This window comes from Pteropus medius, unplaced genomic scaffold (assembly GCF_902729225.1).
Source record: "Pteropus medius unplaced genomic scaffold, Ma_sr-lr_union100, whole genome shotgun sequence".
NCBI classification, from domain to species: domain Eukaryota; kingdom Metazoa; phylum Chordata; class Mammalia; order Chiroptera; family Pteropodidae; genus Pteropus; species Pteropus medius.
In genome coordinates, this window is record NW_024350926.1 from 1,728,090 (window position 1) to 1,750,663 (window position 22,574).

The 22,574-nt window shown below is 35.0% G+C and overlaps 1 protein-coding gene across 2 annotated transcripts in view; it reads left to right on the forward strand.

Moving 5' to 3' along the window:
• Window positions 1-21,874, forward strand: part of DNAJC5B (DnaJ heat shock protein family (Hsp40) member C5 beta) — a 183,410-nt gene extending 161,536 nt beyond the window's left edge. For both annotated transcript variants that reach the window (XM_039841766.1, XM_039841767.1), the window contains one exon: window positions 20,544-21,874. In XM_039841766.1, coding sequence (XP_039697700.1) covers window positions 20,544-20,638 — 95 coding nt within the window. In that variant the 3' untranslated portion in view covers window positions 20,639-21,874. The remainder of the gene's footprint in view (window positions 1-20,543) is intronic.
• Window positions 21,875-22,574: the final 700 nt, after the last annotated feature.

Genomic DNA, 22,574 nt, shown 5'->3' on the forward strand with positions numbered 1-22,574 from the left:
CTATGCTCTTGTTAAGCTCACTTATTAATTTGTATTTGTGTGTGTGAATTCTTTGGGATTTTCTATATAAACAATCCTATCATCTTCAAATAGAGAGTCTTATTTCATTCCAATCTGTATGCCTCTTATTTCTTTTTCCAGCCTTAGTGCACTGGCTAGAATTTCCAACACTTGGTTTGTTGCTCTGCGGTCACCATCTTGAAATTCTTAGCTTCTGAATTATATATACCACATTTTCATTTTTCACTGGGTTTTGCAAATTAATTAGCCAGTATTGTTAGAATATTTCCCTATATGGGCTATAAATCTGGATTTCAAGCTTGATATCAACTGGCAAGAAATAGGAAAAATTGCCTCCAGAGCATAATACTCTCTGATTTTAGGGAAGAGGAAAACTAATTGAGATGATAGGGTAGGGCGGTGGAGAGTGGGTGGAGCTAGAGTTGTACATTATTATCCATCTAAATGCTGTGCTACAGATTATACTGAGCTTAGAGATTTGGCCAGTATATGAAGATTACAATTGGAAATGTATTTTTCATATATGAGTATTGATTTTTAAAGAAGTATGTTTAGCATTTCTTTCTTATATTATTCTGACTTTCCAGAAATGCTAAGATACAAAGTATAATAAAACTAATATGAGATAATCCTCTCTCCAAGATAAAAGTTATATCTGCTTACTACTTTATTGTCTCCTTATGCCTAACTAGACTAATAAAGAAGAGGAAATAACAGGAGCTAACTAGGGAAATACATTTCTGATTTAAATTCAGTGATGCCTCAATTTACTTTTAAGGACATGCTATAGGATACTATAGATATTTCTTAATTTATGAAAATTCAAATTTAATATATCAAATCCTTTTTTAACTGAATTAGATATATCACATTTTCTGAATTTTTTTTATCTGCCTTGAGATAGTATAATAGTTCTAGTTTTATATCTAAAGCTTATGATTTTTCTTGGATATTTCTTATTATGTGAATATTTCAAACATGCCTACTCCTTGACACTAGCTAAAGTCTAAGATACCTTTTGAAACTCTAACATGGTACCAGTCTCTGTTTGGGAGTAGTGGTACAGAGTGGGATTTGGTAGTAGAGAGGAGAGATCTGCTTAGGTTACTGTGTCTCTTTCAGCTACATGAAAGGGTATAATCCAGCTTCTACCCTTAAGAAATAAAAGGGGGCAGGTGGAGATCTTTGGAAACATGGCAGAGTGAGAGATGTCCCCAGATCTCTCCCCTTGAAACAACAATAAGCTGAACTCAACAAAAAACACCCAAACTGCACACTAGCATGTCTGAGAGAGGGATCTGCACATAAGAGCTACCACAGGTCAGAACCCCGGGTGTCGAGCAGTAGATTGGGAGAAATAAAGAAGATGTCTCTCGCAGCCGCCAGGGAGGGGAGAAGGTGTGGCGAGTTCCCTGAACAGCTCTGCCTTGGAAAGCTGTGAGCTCCCTGTGGCCGGCGGCAGGGCCCAGTCATCAGGGCAGAAGGCAGGGAAGTGGCTGGCAGAGAAACAGTTGATTTTTACCAGCCACAGTTGCAAAACCGAAGCTCAGCTACAACTCCCAACCCAGAGAGCCTCTCCCCCCATACCCTCCAAGACTGATCACTGCAGAACCCCAGGGGAATCTGAGCAAACCCTACCAAAACTGTTGCTAACACTGACAGGGACTGAAACTGAGGGTAGCGAGCGTGATTAAATATCTATCAGCAAATAAAAAGGCATTTTTAAAGCTTTATATGAAGCAGGGATCCAAGAGACTTAGATGCCACCTACTGGAAACCAAAAGAAAGTGCATTCTTTGCAGCGAGCTAAAGAGAGACCTTTATATAATAAATCTTCTTTCTGGAAAAACAGCAGAATACACTTCCATTAATGCCCAGGCGGAGAAATAGTCCATTAAACACTATGAATGACCAAGGTGACAAGGCATCTCAGAAAAAGAAAAATCTCCAGAAAATAAGCTTACAGACATAGAAATATGTGACTTAAATGACAGAGAATTCAGGATGGTACTTCTGAAAAAACTCAGTGATATCCAAAACAACTCAAATCAACAATTTCAGGAATTGAAAAACAACTAGATGAGAAGAGCAAGGAGATTGAAACCTTCGAAAAGAACAGAATAGATCTTCTAGAGATAAAAAACACATTGTAAAATTTGAAAAATGAAATAGCAAGCTTGGGAAATAGAGTCGACCAAATGGAGGAAAAGATCAGTGATATCAAAGACAGAAATCTAGAAGTAAATCAGAATGAAGAAGAGAGAAACTGAAAAATGAAAAATAATGAAAGAGAAATTCAAGAACTAGCTGATACCATCAGGAGAGGAAATATAAGAATAATGAGCATTATTGAAGGTGAGGAAAAGAAACAGGGGTTAGAAAGCATTTTCAGACAAATAGTGGACGAGAATTTCCCAAATCTAAGGAATAATCTGGAAATAATAATCTGGAATAATCTTGAAATTCAAGAAGTCGACAGAACACCTAATTATCTTAACCCAAAAAGGCCTTCACCAAGACACATTGTATTAAACTTATCAAAAATCAACGACAAAGACAGAATTCTCCGGGCAGCCAGGGAGAAGAAAACGGTAACTTATAAAGGTAAACCCATTAGATTATCCTAGGACTTCTCAATGTAAACCTTACAAGCCAGAAAGGAATGGAATCAAATATTTAAATTATTAAGTGAAAGGAACTACCAGCCTAGAATAATGTATCCAGCTAAGCTCTCCTTTAGGTATGAAGGAGAAATTAAGACTTTTCCAGACATACAAAAATTGAGGGAAATCACTACTACAAATCCTGCAATGCAGAAAATACTGAAAGGGACAGTTCACCTAAATCAAAATGAAAAAGAAAAAAAAAACATAATTAGGAGTCAAGTGACTATCAAGCAAACAGAAGCAGAGGAGTGCAACCCTTACTAAGAACAGGGCATTATAAGCTTAAACAATAAGAAGAGAATATTTATAGCAAGATAGTAATGAATGTTCAGCATACATAGGGACAAATTGAGATAACAGTGACTGAAAAGGTGGGGATTCAAAGATCCAAATTCGCAGAGGGGAATGGAGATAAGGCATGTGCAAAAGAAAATGGATGACTGTATATAAATATAACTATCCTTTACATATTTGTAATCGTAACCACACACCAAAGATTAAGAACTGAAGTGTATAACATAAAACAAGAAGAACCAGAGGCAAAATGCACAAGAGCCAACCGAGATAAAGAAAACAGAAACACAAGGACAAGGAAGCAATGGAAACACCGAGCTACCAGAAAGCAAAAGATAAAATGGCTATAAGAAGACTTCATAATTCAATAATCGCCCTAAATGTAAAGGGATTGAACTCACCAATAAAAAGGCACAGAGTTGTAGAATGAATCAAAAAACAAAACCCAACCACATATGCTGCCTCCAGGAGACACATCTCAGCTCCAAAGACAAATATAGACTCAAAGTGAAAGAGTGGAAAATGAAATTTCAAGCAAATGGCATTCAGAGGAAAGCAGGAGTAGCGGTACTAATACCGGGTGAAATAGACTTCAAACTAAAAAAGGGAAAGAACAGTACTGAGGGACACTTCATAATGATAAAGGGAATCATGCACCAAGAAGATATAACACTTATTACTATCTATGCTCTCAATCAGAGGGCCACAAAATATGTAAAGCAATTACTAACAGAACTAAAGGGAGAAACAGACCAAAACACTATCGTATTAGGGGACCTAAATACCCCACTGTTGGATATGGACAGATCATCCAAACAGAAAAATCAATAAGGAAATAACATCCTTAAATGACACATTAGACCAACTGGACATAACTGACATATACAGAGCCTTCCATCCCCAAACAGCTGCTTATACATTCTTCTCTGGTGCACATGGAACATTCTCAAGAATCGACCACATACTGGGACACAGAGATAGCCTCAACAAATATAAGAGGGTTGAAATCATACCAACCATATTCTCTGATCATAATGCTTTGAAACTAGAGATAAACTGCAGAAAGAAATCAAGAACCAAAAATATATGGAGATTAAAGAACATGCTACTGAAGAATAACTGGATCAGAGAAGAAATAAAAAGAGAGATCAAAAGATACATACAAACAAATGAGAATGAAAGTACAACATATCAAAACTTTTGGGACACGGCAAAAGCAGTTATAAGAGGAAAGTTCATATCATTACAGGCCTATCTCTAAAAACAAGAACGAACCCAAATAAACAACCTAACACTTCATCTTAAAAAACTAGAAAAGGAAGGAAAAATGAAGTCTGAAGTCAGCAGAAGGAAAGAAATAAGTAAAATTGGAGCAGAAATAAATGAAATTGAAAACAAACAAAAAAAAATAGAAAAATAAATGCAACAAAGAGCTGGTTCTTTGAGAAGGTTAATAAAATTTTCAAACCCCTGGCTAGACTCACTAAAGAAAAAAGAGAAAGGACACAAATAAACAAAATTAGGGATGAAAGAGGGGAAATTACGACTGATATTGCAAAAATATAAAGGATCATACAAGAATACTATGAAAAAGTATATAACACCAAATTTAATAACCTAGAAGAAATAGACCAGTACTTAGAAAAATACAGCCTTCCTACACTGAATCAAGAAGAACTGGAAAATCTAAATAGGCTGATCAGCAGTATGGAAATTGAAACAATCAGCAAAAACCTACCAAAAAGGCAGTATGGAAATTGAAACAATCAGCAAAAACCTACCAAAAAGTAAAAGTCCAGGACCAGATGGCTTCACCAGTGAATTTTACCAAACATTCAAAGAAGATTTAATACCTATTCTCCTCAAGCTCTTCCAAAAGATCGAAGAGGAGGCAATACTTCCCAACTCATTTTATGAGGCCAATATTACTCTGATATCAAAATCTGGTAAAGGTAACATAAAAAAAGAAAACTACAGACCAATATCTCTCATTAACACAGATGCAAAAATCCTAAATAAGATACTACTGGACCGAACACAGCAACACATTAAAAAGATTATATGCCACGATCAAGTGGGCTTCATCCTAGAGGTGCAGAGATGGTTCAACATACACAAATTTATTAATGTGATACATCACATAAACAAATTAAACAATAAGAATCATGTGATCATATTCATAGATGCAGGAAAAACCTTCGACAAGATATAGCACCCATTTATGATCAAAACACTTAACAAAATCAGTATAGAAGAAAAGTACCTTAACATACTACAGGCCATATATGACAAACCCTCAGCCAACATTATACTTAATGATGAAAAACTAAAAATCTTTCTTCTAAAATCAGGAACAAGGCAAGGATGTCTATTTTCACCACTGTTATTCAATATAATATTGGAGGTCTTAGTGAGTGCAATCAGACAAGACAAAGATATAAAAGGCATCCAAATAGGAAACAAAAAAGTCAAACTGTCACTATTTGCGGATGACATGATTCTCTATATAGAAAATCCTAAAGATTCCATAAGAACACTACTAGAAACAATAAGCAAATACAGGAAAGTCTCTGGATACAAAATCAATGTTCAAAAATCCATAGCTTTCCTATACTCTAATTATGAAGTGTCAGAAAAAGAAGTGGAAAATATAATTCCTTTTGCAATTAGAACAAAAAGAATAAAATACCCAGGAATAAATTTAACAAAACATGTGAAAGACCTATAAATGAAAACTATAAGATCCTATTAAAAGAAATTGAAGAAGATACAAAGAAATGGAAAGATATTCCATGTTCTTGGATTGGAAGAATCAACATAGTTAAAATGACCATATTACCGAAAGCATTATACAAATTTAATGCAATCCCCATCGAAATCTCATCAGCATTTTTTTTAAAGAAATAGAACAAAATATCAGCAGATTTTTATGGAAGCACAAAAGACCCCGAATTGCCAAAGCCATCCTGAGAAAAAAGAACGAGGCTGGAGGCATCACTCTGCCCAACTTCAAATTATATTGCAGAGACAGTAATCAAAACGGCATGGTATTGCAAACACACGGATCAGTGGAACAGAATCAAAAGTCCAGAAGTAAATCCATATTTATATGGGCAAATAATTTTCAACAAAAAAGCCAAAAACATACAGTGGAGAAAGGAAAAACAGACACATGGACCAGTGGAACAGAATCAAAAGTCCACACAGAAAAACAGAAAGCCTCTTCAAAAAATGGTGCTGGGAAAATTGGAAAGCCACCTGCAAAAGGATGAAACTAGACTATTGTCTATCACTACACACCAAAATTAACGCAAAATGGATTAAAGACCTGAATATAACACCTGAAGCAATAAAATGCATAGAAGAAAACATAGGAACTAAACTCAAGGACCTTGGACTTAAAGAAGATTTTATGAATTTGACCTCAAAAGCAAGGGAAGTAAAAGCTAAAATAAATGAATAGGTCTACGTCAAACTAAAAAGCTTTTGCTCAGCAAAAGAAATCATCAACAAGGTAAAGAGAGAACCATCCAAATGGGAAAATATATTTGCAAGCAACACCTCCGATAAGAACCTAATATCTAAAATATACAAAGAACTCATACAACTCAATAACAACAACAAAAAAACCCCCACAAATGATCCAATCAAAAAATGGGCAGAGGACCTTAAGAGACACTTTTCCCTAGAGGACATACAAATGGCCAACAAATATATGAAAAGATGCTCAATATTGCTAGCTATTAGGGAAATGCAAATCAAAACCACAGTGAGATACCATCTCACACCTGTTAGAATAGCTATAATCAACAGGACAAGAATAATAAATGTTGGAGAGGATGCGGAGGAAAAGCAACTCTCATACACTGCTGGTGAGACTGCAAATTGGTACAGCCACTATGGAAAACAATATGGAGGTTCCTCAAAAAACTAAGAATTGATCTACCATATGATCCAGCAATCCCTCTACTGGATATTTACTTCCAAAGACTTGAAAACCCATAACCAAAAAGATATTTGCACACCAATGTTCATAGCAGCATTATTCACAGTGGCCAGGACATGGAAGCAATCGAAATGTCCTACAATCGATGATTGGATAAAGAAGCTGTGGTACATATATACAATAGAATATTACTCAGCCACAAGAAGAGATGAAATACTGCCATTTGTGACAACATGGATGGACCTCAAGATAATCATGCTAAGCGATTTAAATAAGCCAGACAGAAAAAGCTGAAAATCACGTGATATCACTTATATGTGGGATATAAACCTAAAAGCAACAAATGAATAGGACAAACAAACAGAGACTCATGGACATGGACTGTAGTCTAGTGGTTACCAGAGGGTAGGGGGTAGATGAGGAGGGGGGAGGTAGACAGGGTAAAGGGGGTCAAATATAGAGGGTAGAGGGAGGGTGAAGTGGGTAAAGGGGATTGAATATATGGTAGCCAAAGGAAACTGGATTTTAGATGGTAAACAGAATAGAATATATAGGTGTCAAATTATAATGTATACCTGAAAATTATATAATTATATTAACCAATGTTAACCCAATAAACTTAATAAATAAAAAGAAATAAAAGGGGGAAATTTCAAAATGGTGGCATCTTCAAAATCACTGGAAACTATAGAATTTGTAAAGTGATTCCCATCTCTTTCTCAAAATAAAAATGTACTCCTAATGGAATCCTAGGAACATGGAGGAATTCTATTATTCTTGTAAATTAATCAGGAACAAATATAAGAGAGATAGCCCATCCCTCCTTTCTTGTCTTGGAAACTTGAAAGATAAAGGTAAGGGATATCAGGTTACTTCCCTGATGTTCAAATGTTCACAAATTAGAAGTTCCACTTTATGAAATGTTACATGTTAAATTTAAAATAAACTCATTTATACCCTACACTCCTCTCTTAGCTGAAGGCCATAATAAAATCAGAATTCTATTAACCAAGAGAATTTTATAGACCATCCTGAGATACAATCCCACTCCCTGGGACTCTGTGTGTGTGTGTGTGTGTGTGTGTGTGTGAGAGTGTGAGAGAAGAGAGAGAGAGAGAGAGAGAGAGGGGAGAGAGAGAACAGAGGCAAAATCATAAATGGGAATTAGTTATCTCTGAACACCCTGGCAAAGCGAACCAAAAATACAAGAGATAAATTCATTTTTTTAAAAACTGAAGGCAGTAGTTTATTGAAAACTCCTAGTTAAACCCTAAAACTTCCTTGTGGAGTTATGATTTCCTCATTTTTTAAAAAGAGGGAATAAAATATCTAAAGGAGATTTTATAGTGTTGACCTTGCATCTAAAAATGTGAGATTCAGTGCATAGAAAAATCTGTTGATTGCTTAACTGTTCCTGCTACTTACCTGGATGAAACCCAAATAAATTCACAGCCACTGAGCTGAAAAAGCCATATGGCTTGTAATTAGATTCTTTCAGCCAAGATATTGAGACATTTACTCCATTTACTGTTAGGCATTCATCACACTTTACTGTCCAGGGAAAATGGCACCAAGGCAAAGATTAAATTCATCCTTCTTTTCACTAATCCTCACTCAATCCCCTTCCTCCGCTTTCCCCCAATCAAAAGGAATCACTTTCTAAATGATTCATGGAAAATAATTGTTGCAACTAGTCCAAAGCTCTTTTCTGCTGTTTTATATGAAAACATCAAGTAAGCATCATCCAGGACCTGGGCCAGGGGAGTAGATTGAGTGAGTCAGCTTAGACTACCCCAGAAGCAGCTCAAAATGGACCCAAAGTTTCTTCCATTTTTACTGTCAAGGTTCACTGAGCAAATTTACTAGACAGAGTTATCAAGATAGTCTTTCAACAGTAAACATTAACTGAGTGCTTAATATTTGCCTGGCACTATGTTAGAGGCTAGAGAAAAGAAATACATGGTGCCTGTTGTCTTGGATCTTATGGTCTAGCAGAAGAGATTGGGAGACAAATATTAAACAAATAATCACAGAAAGATTTAGTTAATTTACAAGTAATAATAAGTGTGCCAAAGGAGAAGCACAGGGGCTGTGACAGTGAACACTAAAGGGTCGGGCCCTGATGCAGGTGAGGACGGCTTCCCTGAAGGAGTGACATTTAAAACTGAAGACTTAAAAAATAAGAAAGAGTGAAGGAGTAGGAAGTTATAGGAATAGAGAACTCTAGAAGGGATGAATCTTGATACTAGCAAAGCATTCAGCACAGTATCTCCCTATATCCTGTGGATAAGATGGTAAATGGTGCCCCAGATGTCAGGCAAGACAGGTAGAGTCATACTGGGATGTTCTACTGAACAGTTTTAACAAGGTATTGAATGAAGCAGAAGTTGTGCAGAGATCATCTTTGCAAATAATCCCAAACTGAAATATGCTCAAATACTCATACCATCAAAGTGAAATGTGATGGGTGGAAAGCAGCTGGAATCCTGGACAGTTTGCTAGAGAAGGGCAAGAGCTGTAGGATTTAACTAGGAAGAGGGATAAAGGAGTTGAGAGAAACCCAGGAGGTTCTGAAGAGAAAAGTGCAAAAAAGTAGAGGACAGGTGAAATATTCAGCCATAAAAAAAGAATGAAGTACTGATACATGCTGCGATGTGGATGAACCTAAAAACATTGTGCTAAGTGAAAGAGGGCAGACACAAATGGACAAGTCTTGTATGATTCCATTTATATGAAATATCCAGGATAGGTAAAACCAGAGAGACAGAAGCCACACTGGTGGGTTGCCAGGGCCTGGGGGAAGAGAAGAACAGGGTGCCTTGGCCTAATGGGTACTGGTTTTCTTTTTTGTGGAAATGTTTTGCAACTAGATAGAGGTAGTAAATTATACATTTAGGACATGTGTACTAAATGCTACCTAATTGTTCACTTTAAAATGGTTAATTTTATGTTATGTGACTCTGAGTGCAATTTAAAAATGTATATAGTAGGGGAGACGGGCAGACCAAGAATTGACTGGAGAAACTAAACACCCTTCCTTCAGAAAAGAAGGTTGGTTCTTTGTTCCCTGAAAATTCACCCGTGGCAGGGAGTGAAGGGTACCATAGGCCTAAACCAAACATCAGTATTCACAAAGCATGGAGAAATGGGGAAGTTGATTATTATTAGCCTTTTATGCCAGCCAGCTAGCTTGAGAGCAGTACACTACTAAGGCTTTGGAGTCAGACAGCCCCATTTTAAACCCCAATTATATTAGTTTGTGGTTGAGGTTTTGGGGGGTCATTTACCTAACTACTTTATCTGTTACTGTTTTTATTAAACATTAAACACATACAAAAATTATAACCTGACTTTCTACCTTTCAGAAAAAGAATATTGCCATTACCTTTTAAGTTCATTTGCTTTTCCCTCTTCAGAGGTAATTATCTTAAATCACCTATAATCATTTTCTTTAAGTTTGATTCAGATACTTAAATTCACATACAGCACTCTAGAACTTTAAGGTGTACAGCATAATGACTTGACTAACATACTTGTGAAAGAATTACCACTATAAGTTTAGTTAACATCCATCGCCTCTATAGATACCAAAAAAAGAAAAAAAGAAAAAAGAAAAAAACCTTTCCCTTGTGATGAGAACTTTTTGGATTTACTCTCCTAGCAACTTTCAAACACACTGCACAGCAGTGTTAATTAGACATCATGTTGAACATTACAACCCCAGCACTTATGTACCTTATAACTGGGACTTGGTACCTTTCAGCCACCTTTTATCCAATTTCACCTCCTGCCTCCCCCTTCCTTTAGTAACCATGAATCTGATAACTTTTTCTAGGAGATTGGGTTTTGTTTTGCTTTTAGATCCATATTTAAGTGAGATCATATAGTATTTACCTTTCTATGTCTGACTTATTTCACTTAGCATAATGTACTCAAGATCCATCTGTGTTGTCGCAAATAGCAGGATTTCCTTATTTTTTATAGCTGAACAATATTTCATTGCGTATATATATATCACATTTTTATTATTTATTAATCCATCAATAGACACTTAGTTTATTTCTATCTATGTCTCAATTATTATAGTGTAATCGTTTTCTTACTATTCTTTTTAGTATTACAACTATATATATTTATATTCATAATCAATACATTGCTTGGTTTTTGCATATTTTTGAACTTAAATGAATGAACTTATATGCAACCATTATCCTTCTGCTTGCTTTTTCTCACTCATCATGACATTTCTGAGATTCATTCACTTACATATGACTTTCTTTCAATTTCACTCTTGTATAATATTCTTCTGTGAGAACATCTCATCATTGTCTCAGGATTGGTTTCCTCTGAGGCCTCACTTCTTGGCACATAGATGACCATTTTCTCCTCATGTCTTCACATGGCCTTTCCTGTGTATGTGCCCGCGTCCTAATATCCTCTCCGTATAAGGACACCAATTATATTGGATTAAGGCCCACTTAGAGGACCTCATTTTAACTTAATTACCTCTTTCAAGATACTCTCTCCAAATATGGTCCCATCTGGTGTACTACGGATTAGAACTTCAACATATGTTTTTTTGGAAGGGACAGACATAATTCAGTCTACAACATTACACTTTTCAAATTCTTTATAGCCTTAAAGATTTTTTTTTTGCTTGCTTCATCAGTCAGTTAGTAAGAGAAGAATTCAAATCTTCCACTGTGATGATGGATTTTTCTACTTCTCTGAAAGTTCTGTCAATTTTTGCCTCATATACTTTGAGGCTATATTATTAGTGTATATAAGTTTAGAATTTTTATAGCTCCTTGGTGAATTATTTTATTATTATGCAGTTACCTTCTAGCTCTAGCAATGCTTTTTGTCTTTTAGTCTGTTAAAATAGTTTTATTAGCTTTCCTTTTCTTAGTGTTTGTGTGGTAAATGTTTCTATCCTTTTATTCTTAACTTTTCTTTTGTCCTTATGTTTTTGATGTGTCTTTTGTAAATAGCATGTAGCTGGAGGGATTTATTGTCTGACAATATTGTTCTTTTAAATAGAGTATTAAGTCCACTTGTATTTATTATAATTAATGATATATTGGTTTTCAATATTAATTTACTCTAGAGATAGTATAGTATAGTCTTTAAGAGAACAAATTCTAAGAAATACTGCCTAGCCTCAGGCTAATTACTTAAAACATTCTATGCCTCAGATTCCTTTACTGAAAAATTGCTATAATATTAACCCTACCTCGTAGTGCTGTTATTTAAGTGAGTTAATATACATAAAGTGCTGAGAACAGTGTTGGGCCCATAATATGTATTATGTACATGCTTCCTCTTAATATTTCATTATTATAATTATCGTTTAAGTTGATGATCATTCTGTATCTCTTTTCTTTCCTTTTTCTCTTTTGTAGTAATAGAATATGTTTTTCACATTCTATTTCTTTCCATCTTCCAGTTTGGAAATTATAGTCTCTGTTTTATTCTTTTAGGGATACTCTAGAAATGTATCAAGTTATTAAAATTTAAAGTTAATTCTTATCTTTACTCACCCCTGAAGAATACCAGAACTTTATAAGACTCTGATCACCTCCATTCTGATTCATACACTATTGTATTCTAGTTTTATCTTAATGTTAAGCCTCATAAATTATTATTATTGCTCTATATAGTCAATAATCATTTAGTTTTATTTACATATCTACCACTGTCTTTACTAAATCATTTCTTTTCACAGCACAAATATTCCATCTGGTAACACTTTCTTTCTGCTTGAAATACATCTTTTAAATTGGGTCTTTGGGTGGCACTATTTCTGTTTTTATTGTCTGAAAATACCTGTATATCATGCTTAAAAAAATAAGAGGGTTTGTCCACAAATTTAGGTTGATATCTTCTTTTACCATATTGAAAATATAATTCCTTACTTTTCTATCTTCCATATTTGCTATTGAGAAGACTGCTTTTAAAACCATTGTCTTTGGTGTTCTTCAATGTCACTAAGATGTTTTATTTTTTATTTATTTATTTTTACATCCTTTTTTTCTTTTTTTAATTTTAATTATTTTTTATTGGGCTGACATTAAAAAAATCCAATAAGTTTCAAGTGTACAATTCAACACTAAGTTATATATATACATATATATTGTGTGTTCACCGTCCATATTTAGATTTCTTTTTGTCACCACATATTTGACCCCTTTTATCTAATCTACCTTTCTCCTTCTCCCCATCCCCTCCTCCCTCTTGCAACTGCTAGTCCACTGTCCATGTCCATGTTTATTTGTCATGTTTGTTTGTTGCTTTTGGATTTATATCCCACATATAAGTGATGTCATGTGGTTTTCAACTTTTTCTGTCTGGCTTATTTTGCTTAGCATCATTATCTGAAGATATATGCATGTTGTTGCAAATGGCAGTATTTCATCTCTTCTTATAGCTAAATAATATTCCATTGGATATATGTCACATCTTCTTTGTCCAATCATCTATTGTAGGACACTTCGGTTGCTTCCATGTCCTGGCCACCATGAAAAATGCTGCTATAAACATCAGTGTGCATATATCTTTTGGATAAATGTTTTCAAATTTTTAGGGTAAATATCCAGTAGAGGGATTGCTCGATCATATGGTAGATCAATTCTTAGTTTTTTGAAAAACCTCCATTCTGTTTTCCATAGTGGTTGTACCAATTTGCAGTCCCACCAGCAGTGTATGAGGGTTCCTTTTTCTCCACATCCTTTCCAATACTTGTTATTACTTGCCCTGTTGATAATAGCCATTCTAACAGGTGTGAGATGATATCTCATTTTTGTTTTGATTTGCATTTCCCTAATAGCTAGTGAAGTTGAGCTTCCTTTCATATGTTTGTTGGCCATTTGTATGTCTTCTTGAGAGAAGTGTCTGTTCAGGTCCTCTGCCCATTTTTAAACTGCATTATTTGCTTTTCTGTTATTGAGTTATATGAGTTCTTTGTATATTTTGGATATTAGGTCCTTATTGGAGGCATTGTTTACAAGTACATTTTTCCATTCAGATGGTTGTCTCTTTGCCTTGTTGAAGATTTCTTTTGTTGAGCAGAAGTTTTTTAGTTTGATGTAGTCTCATTCATTTATTTTTGCTTTTACTTCCCTTGCCTTTGAAGTCAAATTCATAAAATGCTCTTTAAGTCCAAGGTCCATGAGTTTAGTACCTAGGTTTTCTTCTATGCAATTTATTGTTTTGGGTGTTATATTCAGGTCCTTAATCCATTTTGAGTTAATTTTGGTATGTGGTGATAGACAACAGTCTAGTTTCATTCTTTTGCTGGTGGTTTTTCAGTTTTCTGAGCACCATTTATTGAAGAGACTTTCCTTTTTCTATTGCACGTTTTTGGCTTTTTTGTCGAAAATTATTTGCCTATATAGACGGGACCTCTTTACTTCCAGGTTTACTTCTGGACTCTCAATTCTGTTTCGTTGGTCTGTGTGTCTGTTTTTCTACCAATACCATGCTGTTTTGATTATTGTCACTTTGTAGTATAAATTGAAATCGGGCAGAGTGATACCTCCAGCCTTGTTTTTGTTTTTGTTTTTGTTTTTGTTTTTTCAGGATGGCTTTGATGATACTGGGTCTTTTGTGTTTCCATACAAAAAAATCTGATTATTTTTTTGTTCTATTTCTTTAAAAAATGCTGATGGGATTTTGATGGGGATTGCATTAAATCTGTATAATGCTTTAAATAATAAGGTCATTTTAACCATGTTGATTCTTCCAATCCAAGAACACAGAATATCTTTCCATTTCTTTGTGTCTTCTTTAATTTGTTTTAATAGAGTCTTATAGTTTTCATTATATAGGTCCTTTATGTATTTTGTTAAGGTTTATTCCTAGGTATTTTATTCTTTTTTGTTACAACTGTAAAAGGAATTTTTTTTCATTTCTTTTTCTGACAATTCATTATTAGAGTATAAAAATGCTATGGATTTTTGAGCATCGATTTTGTATCCTGAAACTTTACTATATTTGTTTATTATTTCTAGTAGTGTTCTTGGAGTCTTTAGGTTTTCTATATAGAGCATCATGTCATCCACAAATAGTGACACTTGGACTTCTTCATTTCCTATTTGAATGCCTTTTATTTCTTTCTCTTGCCCGATTACACTTGCTAGGACCTTAAATATTATATTGAATAACAGTGATGATAGCTGACAGCCTTGTCTTTTTCCTGATCTTTGAGGAAAGGTTTTCAGTTTTTAACCATTAAGTATAATGTTAGCTGAGGGTCTGTCGTATATGGCCTTTATTATGTTGAGGTACTTTCCTTGCATACCTATTTTATTAAGTGTTTTGATCATAAATGGATGCTGTATCTTGTCAAAGGCTCTTTTTTTTTTTTGCATCTATTGATATGATCATATGTTCGATATTTTGGAAGAGTTTCAGAAGAATAGGTATTAAATCTTTGAATGTTCAGTAGAATTCATTGGTGAAGCCATCTGGTCCTGCACTTTTACTTTTTGGTAGATTTCTGCTGATTGTTTCAATTTCTATAGATTGGTCTACTTAGATTTTTCAATTCTTGATTCAGTCTAGGAAGGTTGTATATTTCTAAGAACTTGTCCATTTCTTCTAGGTTATTAAATTTGGTGTTATATACTTTTTCATAGTATTCTTGTATGATCTTTTATATTTTTGCAATATCAGTCATAATTTCCCCTCTTTCATCCCTGATTTTGTTTATTTGTGTCCTTTCTCTTTTTTCTTTAGTGAGTCTGGCCAGGGGTTTGAAAATTTTATTAACCTTCTCAAAGAACCAGCTCTTTGTTGCATTTATTTTTCTATTTTTTTTTGTTTGTTTTCAATTTCATTTATTTCTGCTCCAATGTTAATTATTTCTTTCCTTCTGCTGACTTCAGACTTCATTTGTTCTTCCTTTTCTAGTTTTTTAAGATGAAGCTTTAGGTTATTTGGGCTCTTTCTTGTTTCCAGAGATAGGCCTGTAATGATATGAACTTTCCTCTTATAACCGCTTTTGCCGTGTCCCCAAAATCTTGATATGTTGTACTATCATTCACATTTGTTTGTATGTATCTCTTGATCTCTCTTTTTATTTCTTCTCTGACCCAGTTATTCTTCAGTAGCATGTTGTTTAATCTCCATGTATTGTGGTCCTTCCTACTTTCTTTTTACAGTTGATCTCCAGCTTCAAAGCATTATGATCAGAGAATATGGCTGGTATGATTTCAATCCTCTTATATTTGTTGAGGCTAGTTTCGTGTCCCAGCATGTGGGGTCAATCCATGAGAATGTTCCATGTGCACCAGAGAAGAATGTATAAGCAGCTATTTTGTGATGAAAGGCTCTGTAAATGTCAATTATGTCCAGTTGGTCTACTGTGTCATTTAAGGATGTTATTTCCTTATTGATTTTCTGTTTGAATGATCTGTCCATATCTGACAGTAAGGTATTAAGGTCTCCTACTATGATAGTGTTTTGGTCAGTTCCTTTAGTTCTGTTAGTAATTGTTTTATATATTTCAGAGCTCTCTGATTGGGAGCATAGATATTAATAAGTATTATGTCTTCTTAGTGTATGATTCCCTTTATCATTATGAAGTGTCCCTCAGTATCTTTCTTTACCTTTTTCATTTTGAAGTCTATTTCATCCAATGTTAGTACTGCTACTCCCACTTTTCTCTGAATGCCATTGCATGGATTATCATTTTCCACCCTTTCACTTTGAGTTTATATTTGTCTTTGGAACTGAAATTTGTCTCCTGGAGGCAGTATATGGTTGGGTTTTGTTTTTTGATCCACTCTGCAAATCTGTGCCTTTTTATTGGTGAGTTCAGTCCATTTACATTTAGGGTGATTATTGAAATATGAGGTTTTCCTATAGCCATTTTATCTTTTGTTTCCTGGTAGCTCAGTGTTTCTATTGTTTCCTTGTCTTTGTTTCTGTATATTATTTTAATTTGGTGGGGTTTTGTGAATTTTTCCTCTGGCCTTTCTTGTTTTATGTTATGTACTTCAGTTATGTATCTTTGGTATATAGTTACTATTAAGAATAAGGAGATATATCTATCTCTATCTCTATCTCTATCTCTATCTATCTATCTAGATATCTATCTCTATCTATCTAGATAATCTATCTATCTATCTATCTATCTATCATCTATCTATCTATCTAGATAGATAGAGATAGATATAGATATATCTCCTTTTCTTCTTCCTTTTCTTCTGCATGTGCCTTATCTCCATTCCTCTTTGTGAATTTGGATCTTTGATTCCTCTCTCTTCTGTTATTATTGTCTCAAATTGTCTCTATGTATGCTGAACATTCATTTCTAACTTATAAGAGAAATAGCAATTCTCTTCTTATTAAGTTTGCAATAAAGGTTGCACTGTTCTGCTTCTGTCTGCCTGTTAGTCATCTTACTCATAGTTATGTTTTGTTTTGTTTTGTTTTTTTCATTTTGTTTCAGATGGGCTGACCCCTTTTGGTATTTCCTGTAATTCTAAGTGGGGAATTCCCTCAACTTTTGTATGTCTGTAAAGGTCTTTATTTCCCCCTTTATTTGTAAAGGAGAGCTTTGCTGAATACATTATTTTTGGATGGTAATTCCTTTCATTTAATAGTTTGAATATTTGGTTCCACTCCTTTCTGGCTTGTAAGGTTTGTGCTGAGAAGTCCAAAGGTAGCCTAATGGGTTTTCCTTTATAGGTTACTGTCTTATATTCTCTGGCTACCTTGAGAATTCTTTCTTTGTCATTAATTTTTGATAATTTTAATGTAATATGTCTTGGAGAAGGTCTTTTTGGGTGTTTTGTTAGCTTCTTGAATTCAAAGCTCCAGCGCATTCCTCAGATTTGGGAAATTCTCATCAACTATTTGTCTGAATATGCTTTCTGATCCTTTCTCCCTCTCTTCTCCTTCTGGGATGCCCATTATTCTTATGTTGCCTCTCCTGATGGTATTAGCTAGTTCTTGTATTTCTCTTTATTTTCACTCTTTGGTCTCTCTCTTCTTCCTCCTGAATTATTTCTAGATTTCTGTCTTTGATATCACTGATTCTGTCCTCTATCTGGTCAGCTCTATTTCCTAAGCTTGCTATTTCACTCTTCATCTCTTTTAGCGTGTTCTTCATCTCCAGAAGTTTTATTTGGTTCTTTTTTAGGGTTCCAATCTCATTGCTGAACAACTCATTTTGCTGGCCCATTTTTTCTAAGTTCTTGGAATTGTTGATCTGAATTATTTTGCATCTTAATGAGATTTTTTCACAAGTGCAATCGTGAAATCTCTATCATTTAAACTGCCTATTTCTATGTCTTTAAGCTTATTTTCTGGAGATTTTTCTCTTTCTTACTGAGCTGCCTTGTCACCCTGGTTATTCATAGTGTTTGCTAGACTATTTCTCCACCCGGGCATTAATGGCAATGTATTCTGCTTTTTCTTTTCTTTTTTTCCAGAAAGACATTATATAGAGGTCTCTCTTTAGCCTGTTGATAAGAAAGTGGTTTTCTTTTGATTTCCAGCAGGTGGCATTCGAGCCTCTTGGATCTCTGCTTTGAGGCTTATAATGCCTTTTTTCTCTCTGATAGATTAAATATTCAAGTTGTGATCACTACCCTCGGTCCCAGCCCATCAGTGGTACCACCAGTGGATTTTTGTTTCAGTACTGTTTGCTGAAATTTCCCTTGGGCTCCCCAGTGCTAGGTCTGGGAGGATAGCGGGTGGAGGGAAGGCATGCTCTAGGTTGGTGAGTGGGGTTTGCTGCTAGTCTCAGTGTCTCAGTCTCCTGCTTCACATCCATAGCTGCTAAGAAACAGCTACTACCCCTCTGCACTTAGTTCCCGCTCTGCTTTCTGCCCTGATCCCTGGGTTCTGCTGCATGAAACTAACTGATCCCTTAGGCAGGGCTGTTCCAGGAAGCAGCCATAATTTCTCCCCTTCTCCTCCTCCTACAAGGAGCTCCTGGCTGCATGAGGCAGTTTCTTTGTTCCTCCCAATCTACCCCCATGCCTCCTGTGGTTCCGACCTCTGAAAGCTCTTAATGTGCAGATCATTCACTCAGACGTGCTTGTGTGCAGGTTGGGTGTTATTTCAACTTACTGTTATTTCAAGGAGAGAGATCCAGGGACAGCCCTCACTCTGCTATGTTTCTAACATCTTCCATATACATCTTATGCCCAAGCTCCGCTGCTAGACTAGCTGCCAGTGCATCTTCAGCATTCGGGCAAAATGTTTTAAATATGAATTTCTTTTCAATTTATCCTGGCCTGTTCTTAAATTTGTGGATTGGTGTCTTTCATCAATTTTAGGAAATTCTCAGCCATTAAATCTTCAAAAATTGCCTCTATTCTACATTTCTTTATGAAAGTCTTATTAGATATAAATTAGACCTTATCAATCTATTCTTCAGGTCTTTTAACTTCTTTTATATTTTACTTCTTTGTTTCTCTGTGTTACATCATGATTAATCTCCTCAGATCTGTCATTCACTTAACTAATTCTCTCTTTGGCTGTTAGACCCATTCATCAAGTTTTAAAAATTTCAGATGTTTTACTCTCTAGATATTCTTTTTTATTAATTTCAAAATTCATTGGATCATATAAAACACATATCAAAACTTTTTAAATTTCTGTGTCTGGTAAGTGTAGGATTTGAAGTCTTTCTGGGTTTGATTTGGCCTTCTGTTGTTTCTATTGGCTCTCACTCAGTATACATTGTTTCTATGCGTAATCTTTCCTCCTTCTCGATTTCCATCTCTCTCTCTCTCTTTCATCTCATCTCATCTCATCTCATCTCATCTCATCTCATCTCATCTCATCTCATCTCATCTCATCGTCTCCTATCTCTTTTATCTATTTTTACTATAAGTTCATATCTCTTGAAATTTTTTAGTGATTTTTTTGAGGCCTGCGTTGGTGGGGCCATTCAGTTATGCTAGATGCTTGGGAACACATCTTGCACTGGACCATTTTAAACTAAATTTTCACCTTGAGCTTTCTTAGAACAAACAGGTATTGTTTGGTCTGGCAATTTGTGTGCTTATTGGCTTGCCATTAAAAAGTTTTAGGGGATCTCTTTTCTCTTGTACCTCAGCACCAAAACTCAAGAATAACAAATTTCCTTGCAGCTTTATAGGTATGATAATTTAGAAAGCACATAACCATTTGGGGTACTAGCTTTATGTGGGGAGCTTCCTATTAGACTTTTTACCTAAGCAAGCTCTGGGTTTTGAACACTCTCCCAATCAGGACCATATACGCAATTGTGTGCTGCATAACTTTAGGGGGTATTTTTTATATAGATATATATTATAGTCTATATGACATATGTAGTGGGCCTGTCCTCATTCCCATAAGATGGTAAAAACTAAAGCTTGAGTTCACCAAGTTCAGCAATTGCCTCAAAGTAAAAGCTGAGTTCAGTGCTTTGGTTTTATAATTCTATAACTGAGAGACCTTAAATGAAGAATAAAGATAGGGTTTCCTCCCTTCTGAAGTCCTTTAAAGGGTAGTATCTTATAAACTGAATTAATTTGCCAATCATCATTTCAACAAAAAATATCCACCACTTGCCTCATTAAAGGAAACACAGCATGATGAGAGGGTGTTTATTACTTTGCTTTTTTTATTTTTAGATGTGGAATTTCCTGTCGTTCTCCAGCCTACAAATGCAAATGAGAAAACACAGCTCATCAGAGAAGGACCTCGAAGCTATTGCACAGACTCTTAATATTGAGCCCATTGGGGGTCCACAGTACCTCCTCTTGCTTCCGCTGTGTCTCCAGGTGGTCATGAGGGGAGGGTGTGGAGCATGAAATGCTGTGAACTTTACCACATTTGTATTTTATTTTTAGGTTAGGAAAAGATAATTGCTACATAACTTCCTTAGTATGCAGACTTACTCTTTGAGTAGAATTCCTAATGAAACACATTCCATTTCAATGAATAAAGGCCTGAAGAGTTGTTTTATGCTCCTTGCATAAGGTAAGACAGTGGCACTAGACAGGCATTTTGAGCCTGTCCTTTATGTGAGCCAGACCTCATTCTTTACAGGCTAAAATAGCATTCCAAAACAGAGGCCACTTTTCATCTATTTAGCTAAATGTAATATTCATGTCTGCCATAAATATCTTCAGCAAAATATACTTGAGAATTTAGGAGGAATTTTTCATATGTGTGGAGATTTTTCCCTGTCAATATTCAGTATGGCTACAGAAACATTTGAAGAGATAGGAGGAAATTATTATGCAAAAGAGATGGGCCACAGTATTTAAAAGTATATTTTTGAAAGATTAAAAATTGTCATTTACTAAATATTGACAAGTAAAAACAGGGAGAAACAGGTATTGTGTGTACTTTTTAATTGGCAACAAACACAAAACTTTAACCCAGTTAAATGTTGTAAATGGTCCAAAAAACTATTCTGAGCCCAAAACATCCCCAAACAATGTGTGCACCATTTTTAAATAAAAATAAATTGTGTAAAACTACCCTAGACTAGCCAGACTAAGGGAAAAAAGCATATGAGGTAAAGAGTAGAATTCTAAATTCTATAGCCTAAATTTAAATTTAAAGGCATATCACTTATGCCATTTTTGGTGGGATTAATTACGTTGACTAGAAAATGCTCAGCTCTGTATTTATGTTGAACATTTAAGCTTAGAGATCATCTCTACAATTACTCGTTTGATCCCTATATTCATTATGTGATGGAAACTATATGCTATTTCTCAAATACCACAGCAGCAAAAATATTTGTTTTTCTAGGTCTTTTTAGATCTTTATGTACATTGAACTTTTCAAGATCCTGTTATGTTTTTATATAATATTATGAAAGGTCATTTTTTTGTTTGTTTCCTATTCCCCCTACCACCAAATTACAGTTAATTGAGGTTAAATATACATTGTGAAAATGGTGTGATAGCTGACAATTCTGACATCATTAAAACTCTGTTCTAACTCTTGAGTTACTGGAATTTTTTTTTTTTTTTGAATCGACATAATCAAGTAGACAGAGCCATGGTTTGAAAGTTAAGAAACCTGGTTCTAATCTAAGTTTTCACTAACTCACAATTCGACCACATGAGATGAGAGTAATATGGCTAATCTCCCCATGACTCTGTTTTCGTATTTGCTCTGTCACCTTCCAAGTTGCTGTAAGACCAGATGAAATAGTCGAGGTGAAAGAACTCTGAAAAATCAAGTGTTTAACAAATATAAGGTGGTCTTACATCAATGTGAATATGTGGACAAACATAATGTGACTTCTTATGTATATAAACTCTCACCCAACAAGACCCATGAAGATACCTAACACTAACAGCTCTAGTGGCCAGCAAAAGCTCAGAACTGTATTCAACAAACAAATGCTATTTCGCATTTGAAGGGAACAATAAGATAAACAGCCCCTGTGGATAATTTGAACCACTACATTTCCTTCCTAAGGACTCTAAGCAAAAATCAGGCCTATTTTTGAATAGCAACCTGTACAACACAAAGCACATCTTCTCTTTCTCCCTCAGATCTCATTTTCCTCTCTCGCATGATTTTTTTTTTTTTTTTTTTGCTTCCAGTCCCAGTTTGCCCAGAGAGCTGGTCTAAGACGAGGACAGGGCATGAATCAGAATCAGATGGTGGACTTAAATTCCCAGAGAGGTTCTGGCCGA